Here is an 18,132-nt window from a genome sequence, read left to right as displayed (position 1 = left end):
TGTAGTATAAAATCTATACGGGGCCAAACTGACACATACCAGACATAAAACATAATAGTGGAAGAAATGTCATTACACACAACATTACGATTGCAGATAGTGCAACACCATGTATAGAATAACCTACATAATCATAGCAGACAAAATCTCCAGTAGCAGAGAAACCAGAGTGATCAGTAAACTAAACTCCTAAAAACACTAAATATAAACACAGCAGCAGAGTTACTCATTAGGTACTAACCTGAGGAGCAATATATTACTTACAAGCCATTAAAAGAAAATTTCAACCTAGTTTTGCAAAAAAAAAGTCCTAAACCATCTTTAATGTTATGCAGGCTTTGCTTATTACATGCCAAATGCACCACTAAAGCTGACTTCAGATTATGAGTGGCACAATATTCTCTAAACCTAGTCTGAAAACTTCACCCTTTGAGTCTGATATATCTATCTTCACACTGTGGGCATCAAATACCATAATTACCACCATTATTATATGGAAAAACTACACACTCCTCATGATGGATCCAACACTGCCCATTATTTTTAGGTACATAAACAATAGGGATAATGCCCACAGAGATCAAACATCTCACTAGTTAATGGGTTGTACATACACATTGTTCTTCAGCTTAATACATAATGTGTAACTCTGCAGCTATGTACATATTTACTATTGTCAAGTTTTCTTTTAACAGGCTGTGGCTGTACATAATATATCACTACTCAGAGTAGTACCTAAGGTGAAATTCTGGAATTATGTATATTTTTATGTGTTTACTTTACTAGTCATGCTGGTTTCTCTGTTACTGGAAATTTTATGCGCTATGATTGTATAGGTTACCCTATAAGTTGTGTTGCACTATCTGCATCCACAACCTTACATTCATCATATGATGTACTCTGTATATTGCTTATCTTCCACTATTATGTTTTGTGGGTTGTACGTCAGTCTGCCCCCTTTTATATTTTATACTACAGTTTTATGAATTTTATACTTTGTACTAAGGTTTTATTAATTTTATTTCTTGACAATTTCATTACACATTTTTATTGTTTTTATTTGTTGACAATTGCAGTGTACATTGTATGTCTTGCTTTTATTGTTTGCTCCTTACTAGGCCTATTTTAGATACGGCCATTCATAAGTAAAGTGGATGGGTTGGGTGGTTGTGGGGTAGGGGACCAGAGAGCGAGGTCTTCGGTCTCATCGGATTAGGGAAGGATGGGGAAGGAAGTCAGCCATGCCCTTTCAAAGGAACCATCCCGGCGTTTGTCTGGAGTGATTTAGGGAAATCACAGAAAACCTAAGTCAGGATGGCCGGAAGTGAGATTGAACCATCGTCCTCCCGAATGTGAGTCCACTGTGCTAACCACTGCTCTACCTTGCTCGGCCCAAGTAAGATGGTATTAGCACTATTAGTAGCATGGCATTTGGGAGGAAACATGGTGGTGCAGCCTATGATTTCTTCAGCAGCATCTCTAGCCCTTGATATTAGTTCCAATGGCAACCACTCTCTGACTTACAAGTGTACACAGGACACAAGACTTTCATTTGGTTCACACATCAGTCTGTTGAGCAGTCTTGCTGGGCTTCTGTGATATGTGATGGGCTAGGCACTTATGTGGTCAGACACTTCTGAGGTTCACAAATTGACATTCTATGGCTTTTGTGCCTTCAGTGTAATTTCTTAAGACTATGCCACATGTCTAGTTGTTCTAAGTTGGTTCATAGGTTACATTATGCTAGTAATGCGTGCTTTATTTGACGTTGCATTAATGTTTTTTTGGTTAGCCCTGTTTATCCGTGTGGTACTGGTTGACTCAGAGAACCTTTTAATGCCTCACAATTTGTTGGATTTTTCAAATGACTGGTATGACTTCCTCGTATGCAGTCCAGGCATAACCTGATGTTCAAATTTGTAATAGGCTCTTTTACTGTTAGTTAATTTTGTGAAGAACCTTGTCTTGCATAGCACCTGAAGATTGGATTTACATCTTGAAACCCAAGTCGTGTATGATTTTATCCAAATAAAGGATCTGTCACGTACAACTGAAGCAGATTTATTCACAATGAAAAATATATGTATTGTGTGGCAGTTGTCAATATATCACGTTTTTTGAAGAGATATCTGCAGGATGTTCTAGTACTAAGATCAGGAACAATTTTCATAACACACATCTGTATTTTGAAAAACCATCACTGTACAAGGAGTTCCCACAAAAAACATATTCTGCAACTCATTAGTCACTGGAAAATACGAAGAATAGACTAGTTTCTTCATTTTCAGTTCACCTAGAGCAGTAATCATGCATATGGCAACTGTAACTGAAGTATAGGCTTCATTAATTGTGGAGTATCGGTTTTGCAGTTAAAATTGTGCTGTATCTACAGCCCCAAAAACTTACTGCTGTCTACTTCTTTTATTTCATTGTTAGTGTACACTATGTTAATAGCTTGTGGATATACATGAGAACTACTGAACTGCATGTAAAGAGATTCACCAACTCTCTACACCTTTTCTTTGTCTTCTCAGTTTTCCCTTAGGTTTCAACAAAGACAGTTCTTCCTCTGGAAGGTTAAGATTCAATACCATCTTCCACATACATCTGTTGTGAGCACAAATAGCACTAAACTCTATAGTGAAATACACTGTTAATACTGTGTACGGATTAGGTTCCTACAAGTCACTCCTCTTTTGTTAATATAGACTGTGACTTTTTCCAAACCCTGGAGATCTACTTTCTTGACAAAATATAAGAAAAATGATGAATGAATGGATGAAAAGAACAGTGAATGAACACCAATTCTGTTACAATTCATAATCCTTATAAGCATATTGATTTTTGTACACTGGTACCTTTAATATAATTCGGAACCTCATACCTTTTGGTGTTGCTCCAACTGCTGATTGTCTAAGCTCTTTCAATTGCTTCTGCAATCTCTGAGCCCGTTGTTCAGTGTGATGCAAAATAGTTTGCTGTTCATGTTTCTGTAATTCCAGCTCCTTTTCCCTCTCACGCTCCAGCCTCAGGGCGTGAGCTGCTTCAAGCATAGCATCTCTGGTTGGCAAATTTTCAATCTGATCCACAAAAGAAATAAAAGTCTTTTACCTTTTAGTTACACAAAAAACTGACAGATAAATGCAGTGTAGTGTAACATTTCATACCTTTCTTTCCATTCTTTCTATTCTTTTCAAGACAATTTCCTTCTCCTTCTCCATTGCTTCTATGTCAGTGCGCAGCTCTGCTATTGAATTTGCACTCTTCTTCAACACTTCACTTTCTTTGTGAACTGCTTTAAAATCTTCAATGAGATTCTCATACTTTCAGAAATAAACATACAGTCAGTAAAGCAGAGCAATAAATAATATTCAGCAGTGAAATTTATAATGAATGTATCAGATGTTTTAATTACTTTGTATACCTTATCAAACTGATACTATGACCATTCACTTAACATTAATTTATTCTTATCACATGTTTTAAACTTCTGTTTCCATTTTCAGGTAGTGAAATTCCTTTGGTTTATGGACTTCTACATTTTTGTTTTGAACTATTTTTTCTTGCAGTATCCCCAGTTATTTCAATAATAATAAAATGTATCAGGTTCTAAAAAGGTAAGAACATGTATGCAATTCCATTTATAATGAATTTACATTTTTTTGCAAGAGTAATAAGATAAAATAATGCTAATTGCATCCACAGCCTACTATTTTCAAGTTAATTGCAGAGGTCTGGCATTTTTGCCAAATTCATCAAAATAAAACACGTTACTTACATATCCATGAAACATCAGTATCATGCAGGCTTCTAATCTCTTGCATGCAGCTGCTTTTACTTTATTTTGATCCGAGTAACTAGGACGGACAATATTAAATTTTGCACACCAAAATACATCATGTTATACTGTGCATAAACTAAATAAAATCCTCACTTGAAGATTAAGATGTATGTTTTAGAAAAGCTGTATAGTGATAAATAAAGTAGTAGTAGTCACTGAGATGCATGACAAGTAACAGTGATCAAACGTATCCAGACACCCTCCAAAACATATGTTTTTCATATTAGGTGCATTTTGCTGCCACCTACTGCCAGGTACTCCATATCAGCGATCTCAGTAGTCATTAGACACTGTGAGAGAGCAGAACGGGGCGCTCCTCGGAACTCAAGGACTTCGAACATGGTCGGGTGATTGGGTGTCACTTGTATCATAAGTCTGTCTGTGAGATTTCCACACTCCTAAACATCCCTAGGTCCACTGGTTCCGAAGTGATAGTGAAGTGGAAACATGAAGGGACACATACAGCACAAAAGTGTACAGGCCAACCTCGTCTGTTGACTGACAGAGACCGCTGATAGTTGCAGATGGTCCTAATGTGTAAGAAGCAGACATCTATCCAGACCATCACACAGGAATTCCAAACTGCATCATGATCCACTGCAAGTACTATGACAGTTAGGCAGCAGGTGAGAAAACTTGGATTTCATGGTTGAGCAGCTGCTCATAAGCCACACATCACGCTGGTAAATGCCAAACGACACCTCATTTGGTGTAAGGAGCGTAAACATTGGATAATTGAACAGTGTAAAAATGTTGTGTGGAGTGACGAATCACGGTACACAATGTGGTGATCCGATGGCAGGGTGTGTGTGTGTATGGCGAATGCCCAGTGAATGTCATCTGCCAGCATGTGTAGTGCCAACAGTAAAACTCAGAGGCAGTGGTGTTATGGTGTGATCCTGTTTTTCATGGAGGGGGCTTGCACCCCTTGTTTTGCGTGGCACTAACACAGCACAGGCCTACATTGATTGTTTTAAGCACCTTCTTGCTTCCCACTGTTGAAGAGCAATTTGGGGATGGTGATTGCATCTTTCAACACAATCAAGCTCCTGTTCATAATGCACGGCCTGTGGCGGAGTGGTTACACGACAATAACATCCCTGTAATGGACTGGCCTGCTCCGAGTCCTGGCTTGAATCCTATAGAACACCTTTGCGATATTTTGGAATGCTGACTTCATGCCAGGCCTCACCAACCAACATTGATATCTCAACAAACTTTCCAGATCCTGATTGAACATATGCCTGCAAGAGTGGAAGCTGTCATCAAGGCTAAGGGTGGACCAACAACATACTGAATTCCAGCATTCCAGCATTACCATGAACTTGTAAGTCATTTTCAGCAAGGTGTCTGGATACTTTTGATCACACAGTGTACCTATTTTCTTTGAGAAATACCAACATAATACTGTAAATATTAAGTTATCAGTAGGAGACACCCAATAGCTATTAAATATAACAGAAGAAGCACCAATTTTTTTTTTTTTTTTCAAAATAGTGGCTTTCCTGTTAATTAAATGTACAAGCCTTGCTCAAGGAGATTCAACAAAGCTCAGAATCTGCAGCATTGTCCCCAGAACAAATCATGGCCCCCTGGTTCTGAACTGAGTGAAAGGCTTGAACCTGGGACTGTAAAGGTTCTGTTGACAAGCTAGGCTGTGACTTCCTAGACTTGCCCCATATGGCTGAGAATTGCAGGGTCCCCCTAAATAGGTCACATGTGCACTACATTTTAGAGTCTGCTACCCAGGGGGCACATAAGATTTTTTTTTAAAATTAGGCATCCCTCCATCCAGTCCAGACTACGATAGCTGCAGAAGACCCAGAAGTGTCAGTTAAGGTCCAAGGAAATGCCCCCCCCCCCCCCCCCCACATGAGAGAATATTAAAATCCAAATGGTTAACTGCTGAAACATTTACAACAATGTGCCAGGGTTTGAAGCATTCCTAAAATGAAGTGAAGCTCAAATAGTATTAGATACAGAAAAGCTGGATAATACACAAAATAGACAGTAGTGATATTTTTGGAGGGAAATTACACGTATATCGATAGGATAAGATAATAAGAAATGGAGGTGCTGTATTTGTTGCAGTAGACATGAAATTCAAATTCCCCAAGGTAGAAATTGAAGCTGGATGCAAGACTGTTTGGGCAAGACTCAGGATCAGTGGCGGGCATAAAATTAGAACCAGAGCTTGCTATCGACCACTACACTTATTGTCTGATGTAACCGATAAATTCAGAGAAAACATCAGCTCACTAGTACGTAAGTTTTCCTATCGTACTGTAATCATCGGAGAAGGCTTTCATCATCCAACAATGAATTGGGATAATTACAGTTTAGTAGCAGGCGTGACAAGACATCCTGTGAAACATCACTAAACTACTTAGAACAAATAGTATGGAATCCCACACATAAGAAGAGGTTGCTCACAATGAAACTTGCATCAGTAACCACAAGGCAGTTGTAGCAATAACAACGATCAAGTTACAAAGGGCAACTACAACAAGTAGAAAAATTTATATGTTCAGTAAACTAGATAAAGAAGTATTAATGTCATATATCAATGAGGAACTTAAAACTTTTAGCTCAGGACAGAAGTATGTAGAGAAGCTATGATTCACGTTTAAAAGAATAGCTGACCATGCACTTGATAGATATGTACCTACTGCAACAGTTCATTGTGGGAGGGACCCTCCATGATATACAATCATTGTAAAGAAACTTCTCTCAAGAAACAGAGACTACTGCATAATAGGTGTAACACAAAGCACAGAGAGAGAGAGAGAGAGAGAGAGAGAGAGAGAGAGAGAGAGAGAGAGAGAGAGAGATATGCTGAATGAAGCGCATTTGGCTATCAAGAGACAGTATATGAAGCCTGAGAGACAATCTTGTTTAAAGATCTTTCACAAAACCTGAAGAAATTCTGGTCACGTGTAAGGGCTATTATTAGCTCCAAAGTTAGTGTCCAAACACTGGCGGACAAAGAAGGATCTAAAAATGAGGGTAGCAAAGCAAAAGCAGAAACACTTAATTCAAATGTTCCTTTACAAAGGAAAACCCAGGAGGAACAATGCCATACTTTGATTCTTGTAGCACTGCAAAGATGAATGAAATATATATTTGTGTTAGTGGTGTTACATTACATTAATACTTGTTCCACAGATAATTTTGTAATTATTGTACGTGTCAGTTTAACACAAGCTTTCACTTTGTGACAGCATAATTCACCCGTTTCTGTGCCAAAGTCAGATTTAAACCAGTAGAATAGTGAAGATCATCCTTTCTTCTAGTGTTGTAGCTTTGCACTTTACATTATTTTTGAATTGGGGTGGGTTATTAACAACAAATTACATATGTGGATATATGTATTGAAAGGTGCTGTGAATATCCTGAGTTTCTTAAATAAATGTCTGCAAGGTGACCTTGGGTGGCTCCAGATATTATTCTGATTACACATTTTTGTGCAATGAATACTACTTCTCTTAGGGATGAATTACCCCAAAATACACTCCTGGAAATTGAAATAAGAACACCGTGAATTCATTGTCCCAGGAAGGGGAAACTTTATTGACACATTCCTGGGGTCAGATACATCACATGATCACACTGACAGAACCACAGGCACATAGACACAGGCAACAGAGCATGCACAATGTCGGCACTAGTACAGTGTATATCCACCTTTCGCAGCAATGCAGGCTGCTATTCTCCCATGGAGACGATCGTAGAGATGCTGGATGTAGTCCTGTGGAACGGCTTGCCATGCCATTTCCACCTGGCGCCTCAGTTGGACCAGCGTTCGTGCTGGACGTGCAGACCGCGTGAGACGACGCTTCATCCAGTCCCAAACATGCTCAATGGGGGACAGATCCGGAGATCTTGCTGGCCAGGGTAGTTGACTTACACCTTCTAGAGCACGTTGGGTGGCACGGGATACATGCGGACGTGCATTGTCCTGTTGGAACAGCAAGTTCCCTTGCCGGTCTAGGAATGGTAGAACGATGGGTTCGATGACGGTTTGGATGTACCGTGCACTATTCAGTGTCCCCTCGACGATCACCAGTGGTGTGTGGCCAGTGTAGGAGATCGCTCCCCACACCATGATGCCGGGTGTTGACCCTGTGTGCCTCGGTCGTATGCAGTCCTGATTGTGGCGCTCACCTGCACGGCGCCAAACACGCATACGACCATCATTGGCACCAAGGCAGAAGCGACTCTCATCGCTGAAGACAACACGTCTCCATTCGTCCCTCCATTCACGCCTGTCGCGACACCACTGGAGGCGGGCTGCACGATGTTGGGGCGTGAGCGGAAGACGGCCTAACGGTGTGCGGGACCGTAGCCCAGCTTCATGGAGACGGTTGCGAATGGTCCTCGCCGATACCCCAGGAGCAACAGTGTCCCTAATTTGCTGGGAAGTGGCGGTGCGGTCCCCTACGGCACTGCGTAGGATCCTACGGTCTTGGCGTGCATCCGTGCGTCGCTGCGGTCCGGTCCCAGGTCGACGGGCACGTGCACCTTCCGCCGACCACTGGCGACAACATCGATGTACTGTGGAGACCTCATGCCCCACGTGTTGAGCAATTCGGCGGTACGTCCACCCGGCCTCCTGCATGCCCACTATACGCCTTCGCTCGAAGTCCGTCAACTGCACATACGGTTCACGTCCACGCTGTCGCGGCATGCTACCAGTGTTAAAGACTGCGATGGAGCTCCGTATGCCACGGCAAACTGGCTGACACTGACGGCGGCGGTGCACAAATGCTGCGCAGCTAGCGCCACTCGACGGCCAACACCGCGGTTCCTGGTGTGTCCGCTGTGCCGTGCGTGTGATCATTGCTTGTACAGCCCTCTCGCAGTGTCCGGAGCAAGTATGGTGGGTCTGACACACCGGTGTCAATGTGTTCTTTTTTCCATTTCCAGGAGTGTATGATACCACATAAAAGCAGTGAATGAAAACAGGCATAGACAGGCATTTACAGATATGTTTATCACTAAAATTTGCAATAACTCTGATAGCATAAGTAGCTAAACCTAACTCAATAATGTTGATCTACAGAATTGTATATACTGTGTTTTCTCAAAATTTAATAGGGTTCATTTGTAGAGAACCACTTAGTAATTTTCTGAAAGACATTATTTATAAATTACTCAGCTAATTCCTGTTTTTTGGATGTGATTACTATACTTGTACCATCAACAAAAGGAACTAGCTTTACATCTTCATGAAAATAGAATGGCAAGTCATTAATATATAAGAAGAACAATAAGGTATTCAAGACTGAGCCCTGTGTTGCGAAACAGCTGAAACTGTTAAAATTGGATAATGTCCCAGAACCTGATGGAATCCCTATCAGATTTTATACCCAGTTTGCAGCCGAGTGAGCTGCTTTGTTAATTACAATCCATTGTACATCCTTCACACAAAAACCTGTGCCCAGCAGCTGGAAGCAGCACAGGTCACACCTGTATACAAGAGGGTAGTGAAGTGATACAGACAGCTGCCATCATCCTTGACATCCCTTTGTTGTAAAATTTTAGAACATATTCTGAGAGCTCAAATATAATGAAGTATCCCGAACACAATGACCTCCTCGATGCCAACCAGTTCAGATCTAAAAAACATTGATCACGTGAAGCCCAGCTCACACTGTTCTCACATGACATACTGAAAATCGTCAATCAAGGCAGTCAGGTAGATGTATTATTTTTTGATTTCAGAAAACAATCTAACTCAGTACTGAAATTACAATCATGTTCGGTAGCATGCAAAATTTGTGACTAGGTCAAGGATTTCTTGGCAGAGAGAACACAGCACACTATCTTGGATGGAGTTATTGACAGATGCAGAAGTAACTTCAGGTGTACCTAGGAAAGTGTGTTGGGACTATTAGTGTCCATGTTGTATATTAACAAGCCTGCAGGCAATATTAACAGTAAACTCATGCTTTTAGCAGATTGTGCAGCTATTTACAATGAAGTACTGTCTGAAAAAAGCTGCACAAATATTCAGCTAGTTTTTGATAAGATTTGAAACAGATGCTAAATGGCAACTTATTTTAAATGTTCAGAAATGTAAAACTGAGCATTTCATAAAATCTAAAAACTACAATATGAAAGAGTCACAGTTCAAAGCTGTCAATTCATACAACTACTTGGGAGTAAGAATTGGTAGGAATATGAAATGTAATGATCACATAGGCTCACTAATGAGTAAAGCAAGTGGCATACTGGCACTGGTATAATATGAGGGAAATGCAATCAGTTTACAAAGGTGATTGCATAGAAAACGTTCTTGCAACCTCCCCTATAATATTGCTCAAGTGTGTGAACCACATATTAAATAGAACTAACAGGGGATATCAACTAATTACAAAGAAGGGCAATGGTAACAGGGCACTTTAAAGTGCTTCAGATTCTGACACAGTGTTGCAAACGCTTCAATGGTTAACCATTTCGATTTTAATATTCTCTCCTGTAGGGGCATTTCTTTGGATCTTAACTGACACTTCTGGATCTTCTACCGCTACTGTAATTTGGACTGGATAGAGAGTTACTTTATCTAAGAAACCCTTGTGTGCAACCCACACACAGTTAGCTACCTCGGTAGCCACCTCTGATGTGTAGTCAATATCTGACCCATTTAGGGGGTCCATGCAATTCTCAACCCTAAGGGGCAAGTCTATGAAGTCGTTGTCTAGCTTGTCACAGAACCTTCACAGTCTCTGGTTAAGGCCTTCCATTCAACTCAGAACTTGGGGACCACAGCGATGTTGAAAAATTGAACTGGCAGATGCTTGAAGATGGATGCCAACTATCCCATGAAAGCCTATATACAAAGTTGCTAGAACCAACTTTAAGTGGTGAATATAGGAATGTACAACAACTCCATAGAGATCACAAGGACAAGATTAGACTAATTATAGTGCACACAAAGGCATTTCAGCAACCATAGTTTTCACATTCCCTAATAACTGGTACCTGTACCCTCTGCCATACACTTTACAGTAGTTTTCAGACTATAGACACAGATTTAATGTATGTGGAGCTACATTGAAAGGCCCCAGAATAGACCATTATGAATGGGTCATCATATAAAGACATATGGTCAACTTTCAATCATTTCCAAGAGAAAGTTATTTGAAATTTCCAGGAATGGCAACAGTGCAACTGGCAATAAATTAAAGGTCATTACTTACAAACTTTTAGCATACTGCAGATGAAATATAGGTCTGCAAATTGTTCTATAATGGAAATAAATTGTTGTAGCTCCATCATAAGTTGCATTGAGAAGTTAGTTTTCCCTTCTTTTGTGATTAGCTTCACACACCTGTGTCCACTTTTTCTAGCCATCTGTATCATAAATATGACAATGTAGCCGATAGCCTATGTACAAAAATTGCCCCTGGAGTGATAATCAAAGTGGCACAGTGGCCGACTCAACAACAGTAAATACACCACATTTTGCCACTTTGATCATCATGGCAGGGGCAGTTTCTGTATATAGGCCATCGCCTACATTGTCACATTTATGATACACGTTTTGAAAATGGACACAGTTGTCTGAAACTAATCACAAAAAATAAAGAAAACTAACTTCTAAATGTAACTTATGATGGACCTACAACCATTTATTTCAATTAGATCATTACTTCTTGTGTTTCATAATTCGTATTTAAAAATGTTATTGCCAACTTCAATGCATTTTATAGTTCAACCCAACAGTGGTGTATTGCTGATGGAGATGGAACATGCATTCCTCTTTAACGTTGTTAGCAAGTTTTTCACTTGTAAGCTTGGATCTTTAAGAAGTCCCATAGACAACATTACAGAGCAAAAGTGTCAGGTGACCAGGAGGCCATGACAGAAGACTGGTGCAAGTGATTCAGCTGCTAGGATGGGCACAATTGAGGTACTACGCCATTGCTCATTAAGTAAATGCTGATGCTCTATCATTTTGCAAGTATATTCCAGCCCTTGTTGCCGAAGAAATATTGTCCAAGTATCCTGGCAACAGATTCTTCAGGAATTGCTTTATTAAGACAGCTGCGTACTGTAAATGGACCATTTAGATATGCCTGTTTCTGCTGAAACAACCTATATAACAATCAAAGGCTCTCAAAAGGCCTAACTGAGGAATGATTTATGATGTGGAATTGGAACTGTAATTACCATTACTACCACCATCACTTCTACTATTATATTTCAACTATTTATGCTACTGATCCATGTTTATTATTCATCCTTAAATTCTTCACTAAGAGCATTGCTCTTTCTTTTGTTTTGTTTGTGTGCAGGGGATAGGGGTGTGTGTGTGCATATGGCTATGTAACACGCCCAAACAGAACATTGCAGAGTTAATACAATATTTTATGACTTATCTTTACTAGTAACATTTAAAAGGTTATCAATGTGTTTGAAAGAATAATTGTGTTATGCAGCCTGTAACATGCATCAACACCGAGGATGAGTGTCATATATTTTCACATATGATATGAAGGTTTCCTCTCACTTCATGGGATTAAACAACATCTGAGTGAAGTTTTTCAACAAAATTTATTTGGTGGGTACCCTGATAACCCCTCTTGACAGACAGATTGTTAATATTACTCCCACTATTAAATCAGCCAGGAATTCTTGTTTTCTGGGTGTTGTCCCTTTATTGTAACAAGGGCAGCCATTGAAGGTGACAAGACAAGATTATTAGTGAAATATCCAGATGTATTAAAACTCACTGACAGACTAGTACACAAACCTAGATCATTTTCTTTTGGGGCAGTGCTTTCACCAACTGAGCTATCCAGGCACTACTTCATGCCAGCAAGTTTCACAACAATACATATAACACTACACAGAGAAAGATTAATTCTGGAAACCAACCCCAGGCAGTGGCTCAGCCATTCACCAAAATATCCCTTCTTTCAAGGTGCTGGTCTTGTGAGGTACTTAGTACAACTTATGTACAACTTCAAAAGTAGGAAGGGCACAGGCAGGAACTGAAGCTGCAAAGATGGCTAACAAGTCATGCATGGATAGCTCAGTTGGTAAAGTATGAGTGTAGGTTTGACTCCCATTTTGGTACATAGTTTTAATATGACAGGAGATATCACAACACTGAACATGACACTGAAGAGTGAATGACACAATATTGAACATTATGACTCTGCCTAACTCACATTTCACTACAGTGTAACATCTGCAGTAAATCACCTTCAGCTGGTAATTCAGTGTTGTTTATCTTGAAACTAGGACCAACAATAACTCAATGTGAAGCTTGTTTGGTTGAAAATGAAAATAAAATTCTATTGAAAAAGAGAAGTTACTGTTTTTACACAAAATTACTAACTGTTCTCACTACTTATCTCATTTTCAAAGTAACTGAAAAAAATTATGTATACGGGAACTGTAACACATCTCTCTCAAAACAAGATACTTAATCTCAATTTGGATTTCAAAACGGTCCCTCCACACAACACATTATTTTTCAATTCACAAATCACATTACACAAAATTTGAATGACAAGATATTGCAATTTGTATCTTCTGTGACTTGTCAAAAGCATTTGATTCTGCAGTTTTCAGTATTCTGCTACAAAAGGTCAAATATTATGGTACGGGGTGTTCAAAAAGTCCCTCCGCAGTGCCGTATCCATATGATTGTTAGTTGCGCATGCCATATGATTGTTCGCCTGCCTGGGTTTTTCAATTAAACAATAAATGCACAACAATACTGCAGTGATATTCTGTACCCATTCATAGGAGAACTTCTGTTAAGTTAAATACTGAATGGTTATTTTCAACAAGATGGTGCAACTGCGCATACAGCTCGCATTTCAATGTCACAGCATGCTGATATTTTTGATGATCGCATAATTTCACAGGGACTTTTAACTCCATGATTGCCTGACCTAACAACACCTGACCTTTTCTTCTGGTGTGCAGCAAAAGCAACTGTCTATAAAAACCATCCAAAATCCATTGATGAATTGAAAACTGCAATATCCACTTTCACTGCTTCTGTTACACAAGAAATGTTACAGCTTGTGTTTGGAAACATGATTAGACGAATTGAATTGTGTATTCAACAACAGGGAGGGACACTTTCAACATTTAATGTGAAAATTTGTAAGTAAAAATGAATATTCAATAAACTAATAACTTGTATTTCACTGAGTTTCATTTCGGTACATTCAATGCGGCATAAGGCATGCCGGCTAAAAATCATACAGAACTGCGGAGAGACTTTTGAACACCCCCCTGGTAACTAGCTTTCATCATATCTAACTAAAAATGCATCTTCAGAATGGGGAATCATCACTAAAGGTTGACTAGAAGTATTTATATTGGGTTGGTTGTTTGGTAGATTTGGGGGAAGGGGACCAAACAGTGAGATCAGCAGGAAGGACGGGGAAGGAAGTCAGCCATGCCCTCTCAAAGGAACCATCCTGGCATTTTCCTGGAGCGATTTAGGGGAAATCACAGGAAACCTAAATCAGGATGGCAGGACGTGGGTTTGAACCATCATCCTCCTGAATGTGAGTCCAATGTGCTAACCATTGTGCCACCCCACTCTGTTTGATATTGGGTATGTTCTTGATATATACGAATAGTCTTCCTCCCCATATCAAAGAAACAGAGAAGATGCAAGTATTATAAGCATGACAATTGGAGTAGATTCCAATGCTTGAACGCTTAAATAAAATTGTCTTGAAAATTACCAATTGCTTTTCTGCAAACACATTTTTGCTGAAGTTAGTTAGAACATAATACATGCAATTCAGTACTAACTGTTTATATTGATAAGAACTTGAAGTTACATATTACAGATCATCTCAAATGTTTTAGTGATGCAACTTTTGGACAACTGATAGTGTCACATTTTGGAGACAAAAATGTAAAAGAAATTGACTAACTTCTCCAATTTCATTCATTGATGTCTTATGGCATTACATTCTAGGGTAACTCGTCGTAGAGGAAAAAATTGTTTGTTCCACAGAAGCATGTAATAATGGTAATGTGTAGACTTTTGGGCACACTGTTAAAAGCTTGTGAGTACAATTACTCTCTCCTGACGTTTGTGGTCAAAAGCTTGTGAGTACAATTACTCTCTCCTGACGTTTGTGGTCAACAATCGACCACAGTGTGAAAACAACTGTACCTTAGTGTGGCACAGGAAGGAGTGAGTTACTCTGCCATAAAAATCACTGACCATCTACTCAGTGACATGAAGAATTCAGTTGATAGTAAAATCAACTTCAAATATAAACCGAAATCATTTGTGTGGGAGAGGGGGGCAGATGGCCAAGGGGATGGAGGGAGAGGGAGGAGGAGAAGAGGGAGAGGGAGGAGAAGAAGAGGGAGAGGCATATTGAACATAGTTAGGTATGAATCACTGTTACTATAGGTTATATTGAGCTGACTGCAATCTAATTAAAAACAATTACACCAGAAGCATTCCACTTTTATTTATAAAACAGTTGTTGTTGTTGTTGTTGTTGTTGTTGTTGTTGTTGTGGTCTTCAGTCCTGAGACTGGTTTGATGCAGCTCTACATGCTACTCTATCCTGTGCAAGCTTCTTCATCTCCCAGTACCTACTGCAACCTACATCCTTCTGAATCTGTTTAGCATATTCATCTCTTGGTCTCCCTCTACGATTTTTACCCTCCACACTGCCCTCAAATACTAAATTGGTGATCCCTTGATGCCTCAGAACATGTCCTACCAACCGATCCCTTCTTCTAGTTAAGTTGTGCCACAAACTTCTCTTCTCCCCAATCCTATTCAATACCTCCTCATTAGTTATATGATCTACCCATCTAATCTCAGCATTCTTCTGTAGCACCACATTTCGAAAGCTTCTATTCTCTTCTCGTCTAAACTAGTTATCGTCCATGTTTCACTTCCATTTGTCCATGTTTCACTTCCATACATGGCTACACTCCATACAAATACATTCATAAACGACTTCCTGACACTTAAATCAATACTCAATGTTAACAAATTTCTCTTCTTCAGAAACGCTTTTCGTGCCATTGCCAGTTTACATTTTATATCCTCTCTACTTCGACCATCATCAGTTATTTTGCTCCCCAAATAGCAAAACTCCTTTACTACTTTAAGTGTCTCATTTCCTAATCTAATTCCAGCAGCATCACCCGACTTAATTCGACTACATTCCATTATCCTCGTTTTGCTTTTGTTGATGTTCATCTTATACCCTCCTTTCATGACACTGTCCATTCCGTTCAACCGCTCTTCCAAGTCCTTTGCTGTCTCTGACAGAATTACAATGTCATTGGCGAACCTCAAAGTTTTTATTTCTTCTCCATGGATTTTAATACCTACTCAGAATTTTTCATTTGTTTCCTTCACTGCTTGCTCAATATACAGATTGGATAACATTGGGGATAGGCTACAACCCTGTCTCACTCCCTTCCCAACCACTGCTCCCCTTTCATGCCCCTCAACTCTTATAACTGCCATCTGGTTTCTGTACAAATTGTAAATAGCCTTTCGCTCCCTGTATTTTACCCCTGCCACCTTCAGAATTTGAAAGAGAGTATTCCACTCAACATTGTCAAAAGCTTTCTCTAAGTCTACAAATGCTAGAAACGTAGGTTTGCCTTTGCTTAATCTAGCTTCTAAGGTAAGTCATAGGGTCAGTATTGCCTCACGTGTTCCAACATTTCTACGGAATCCAAACTGATCTTCCCCGGGGTCGGCTTCTACCTGTTTTTCCATTCGTCTGTAAAGAATTCACGTTGGTATTTTGCAGCTGTGACTTATTAAACTGATTGTTCGGTAATTTTCACATCTGTCAGCACCTGCTTTCTTTGGGATTGGAATTATTATATTCTTCTTGAAGTCTGAGGGTATTTCGCCTGTCTCATACATCCTGCTCACCAGATGGCAGAGTTTTGTCAGGACTGGCTCTCCCAAGGCCGTCAGTAGTTCTAATGGAATGTTGTCTACTCCCGAGGCCTTGTATCGACTCAGGTCTTTCAGTGCTCTGTCAAACCCTTCACGCAGTATCGTATCTCCCATTTCATCTTCATCTATACCCTCTTCCATTTCCATAATATTGTCCTCAAGTACATTGTCCTTGTATAGGCCCTCTATATACTCCCTCCACCTTTCTGTTTTCCCTTCTTTGCTTAAAACTGGGTTTCCGTCTGAGCTCTTGATATTCATACAAGTAGTTCTCTTTTCTCCAAAGGTCTCCTTAATTTTCCTGTAGGCAGTATCTATCTTACCCCTAGTGAAATAACCCTCTACATCCTTACATTTGTCCTCTAGCCATCTCTGCTTAGCCATTTTGCACTTCCTGTCGATCTCGTTTTTGAGACGTTTGTATTCCTTTTTGCCTGCTTCATTTACTGCATTTTTATATTCTCTCCTTTCATCAGTTAAATTCAGTATTTCTTCTGTTACCCAAGGATTTCTATTAGGCCTCGTCTTTTTACCTACTAGGTCCTCTGCTGCCTTCACTACTTCATCTCTCCAAGCTACCCATTCTTCTTCTACTGTATTTCTTTCCCCCATTCCTGTCAATTGTTCCCTTATGCTCTCCCTGAATCTCTGTACAACCTCTGGTTCTTTCAGTTTATCCAGGACCCATCTCCTTAAATTCCCACCTTTTTGCAGTTTCTTCAGTTTTAATCTACAGGTCATAACCAACAGATTGTGATCAGAGTCCGCATCTGCCCCTGGAAATGTCTTACAATTTAAAACCTGGTTCGTAAATCTCTGTCTTACCATTATGTAATCTATCTTAAACCTGTCAGCATCTCCAGGCTTCTTCCATGTATACAACCTTCTTTTATGATTCTTGAACCAAGTGTTAGCTATGATTAAGTTGTGCTCTGTGCAAAATTCTAACAGGCGGCTTCCTCTTTCATTTCTTAGCCCCAATCCATATTCACATACTACGTTTCCTTCTCTCCCTTTTCCTACTACCAAACTCCAGTCACCCATGACTATTAAATTTTCGTCTCCCTTCACTATCTGAATAATTTCATTTATTTCATCATACATTTCTTCAATTTCTTCGTCATCTGCAGAGCTAGTTGGCATATAAACTTGTACTACTGTAGTAGGCATGGGCTTCGTGTCTATCTTGGCCACAATAATGCGTTCGCTATGCTGTTTGTAGTAGCTTACCCACACTCCTACTTTTTTATTCATTATTAAACTGACTCCCGCATTACCCCTATTTGATTTTGTATTAATAACCCTGTATTCACCTGACCAGAAGTCTTGTTCCTCCTGCCACCGAACTTCACTAATT

The 18,132-nt window shown here is 39.7% G+C and overlaps 1 protein-coding gene across 1 annotated transcript in view; it reads right to left on the bottom strand.

The window, feature by feature from the left end:
* Positions 1 to 18,132, bottom strand: part of LOC126458239 (intraflagellar transport protein 81 homolog) — a 111,039-nt gene that overhangs the window by 53,013 nt on the left and 39,894 nt on the right. The window contains exons 4-5 of the mRNA XM_050095139.1: positions 3,168 to 3,323; positions 2,885 to 3,080 (exon numbers count right to left, since the gene is read on the bottom strand). Of these exons, the coding sequence (XP_049951096.1) occupies positions 2,885 to 3,080; positions 3,168 to 3,323 (352 nt within the window). The remainder of the gene's footprint in view (positions 1 to 2,884; positions 3,081 to 3,167; positions 3,324 to 18,132) is intronic.

The sequence above is a fragment of the Schistocerca serialis genome, chromosome 2 (genome assembly GCF_023864345.2).
Source record: "Schistocerca serialis cubense isolate TAMUIC-IGC-003099 chromosome 2, iqSchSeri2.2, whole genome shotgun sequence".
NCBI lineage: Eukaryota > Metazoa > Arthropoda > Insecta > Orthoptera > Acrididae > Schistocerca > Schistocerca serialis.
Note: the sequence above shows the minus strand (reverse complement) of the source record. Positions and strands in the feature narration are given on the sequence as shown.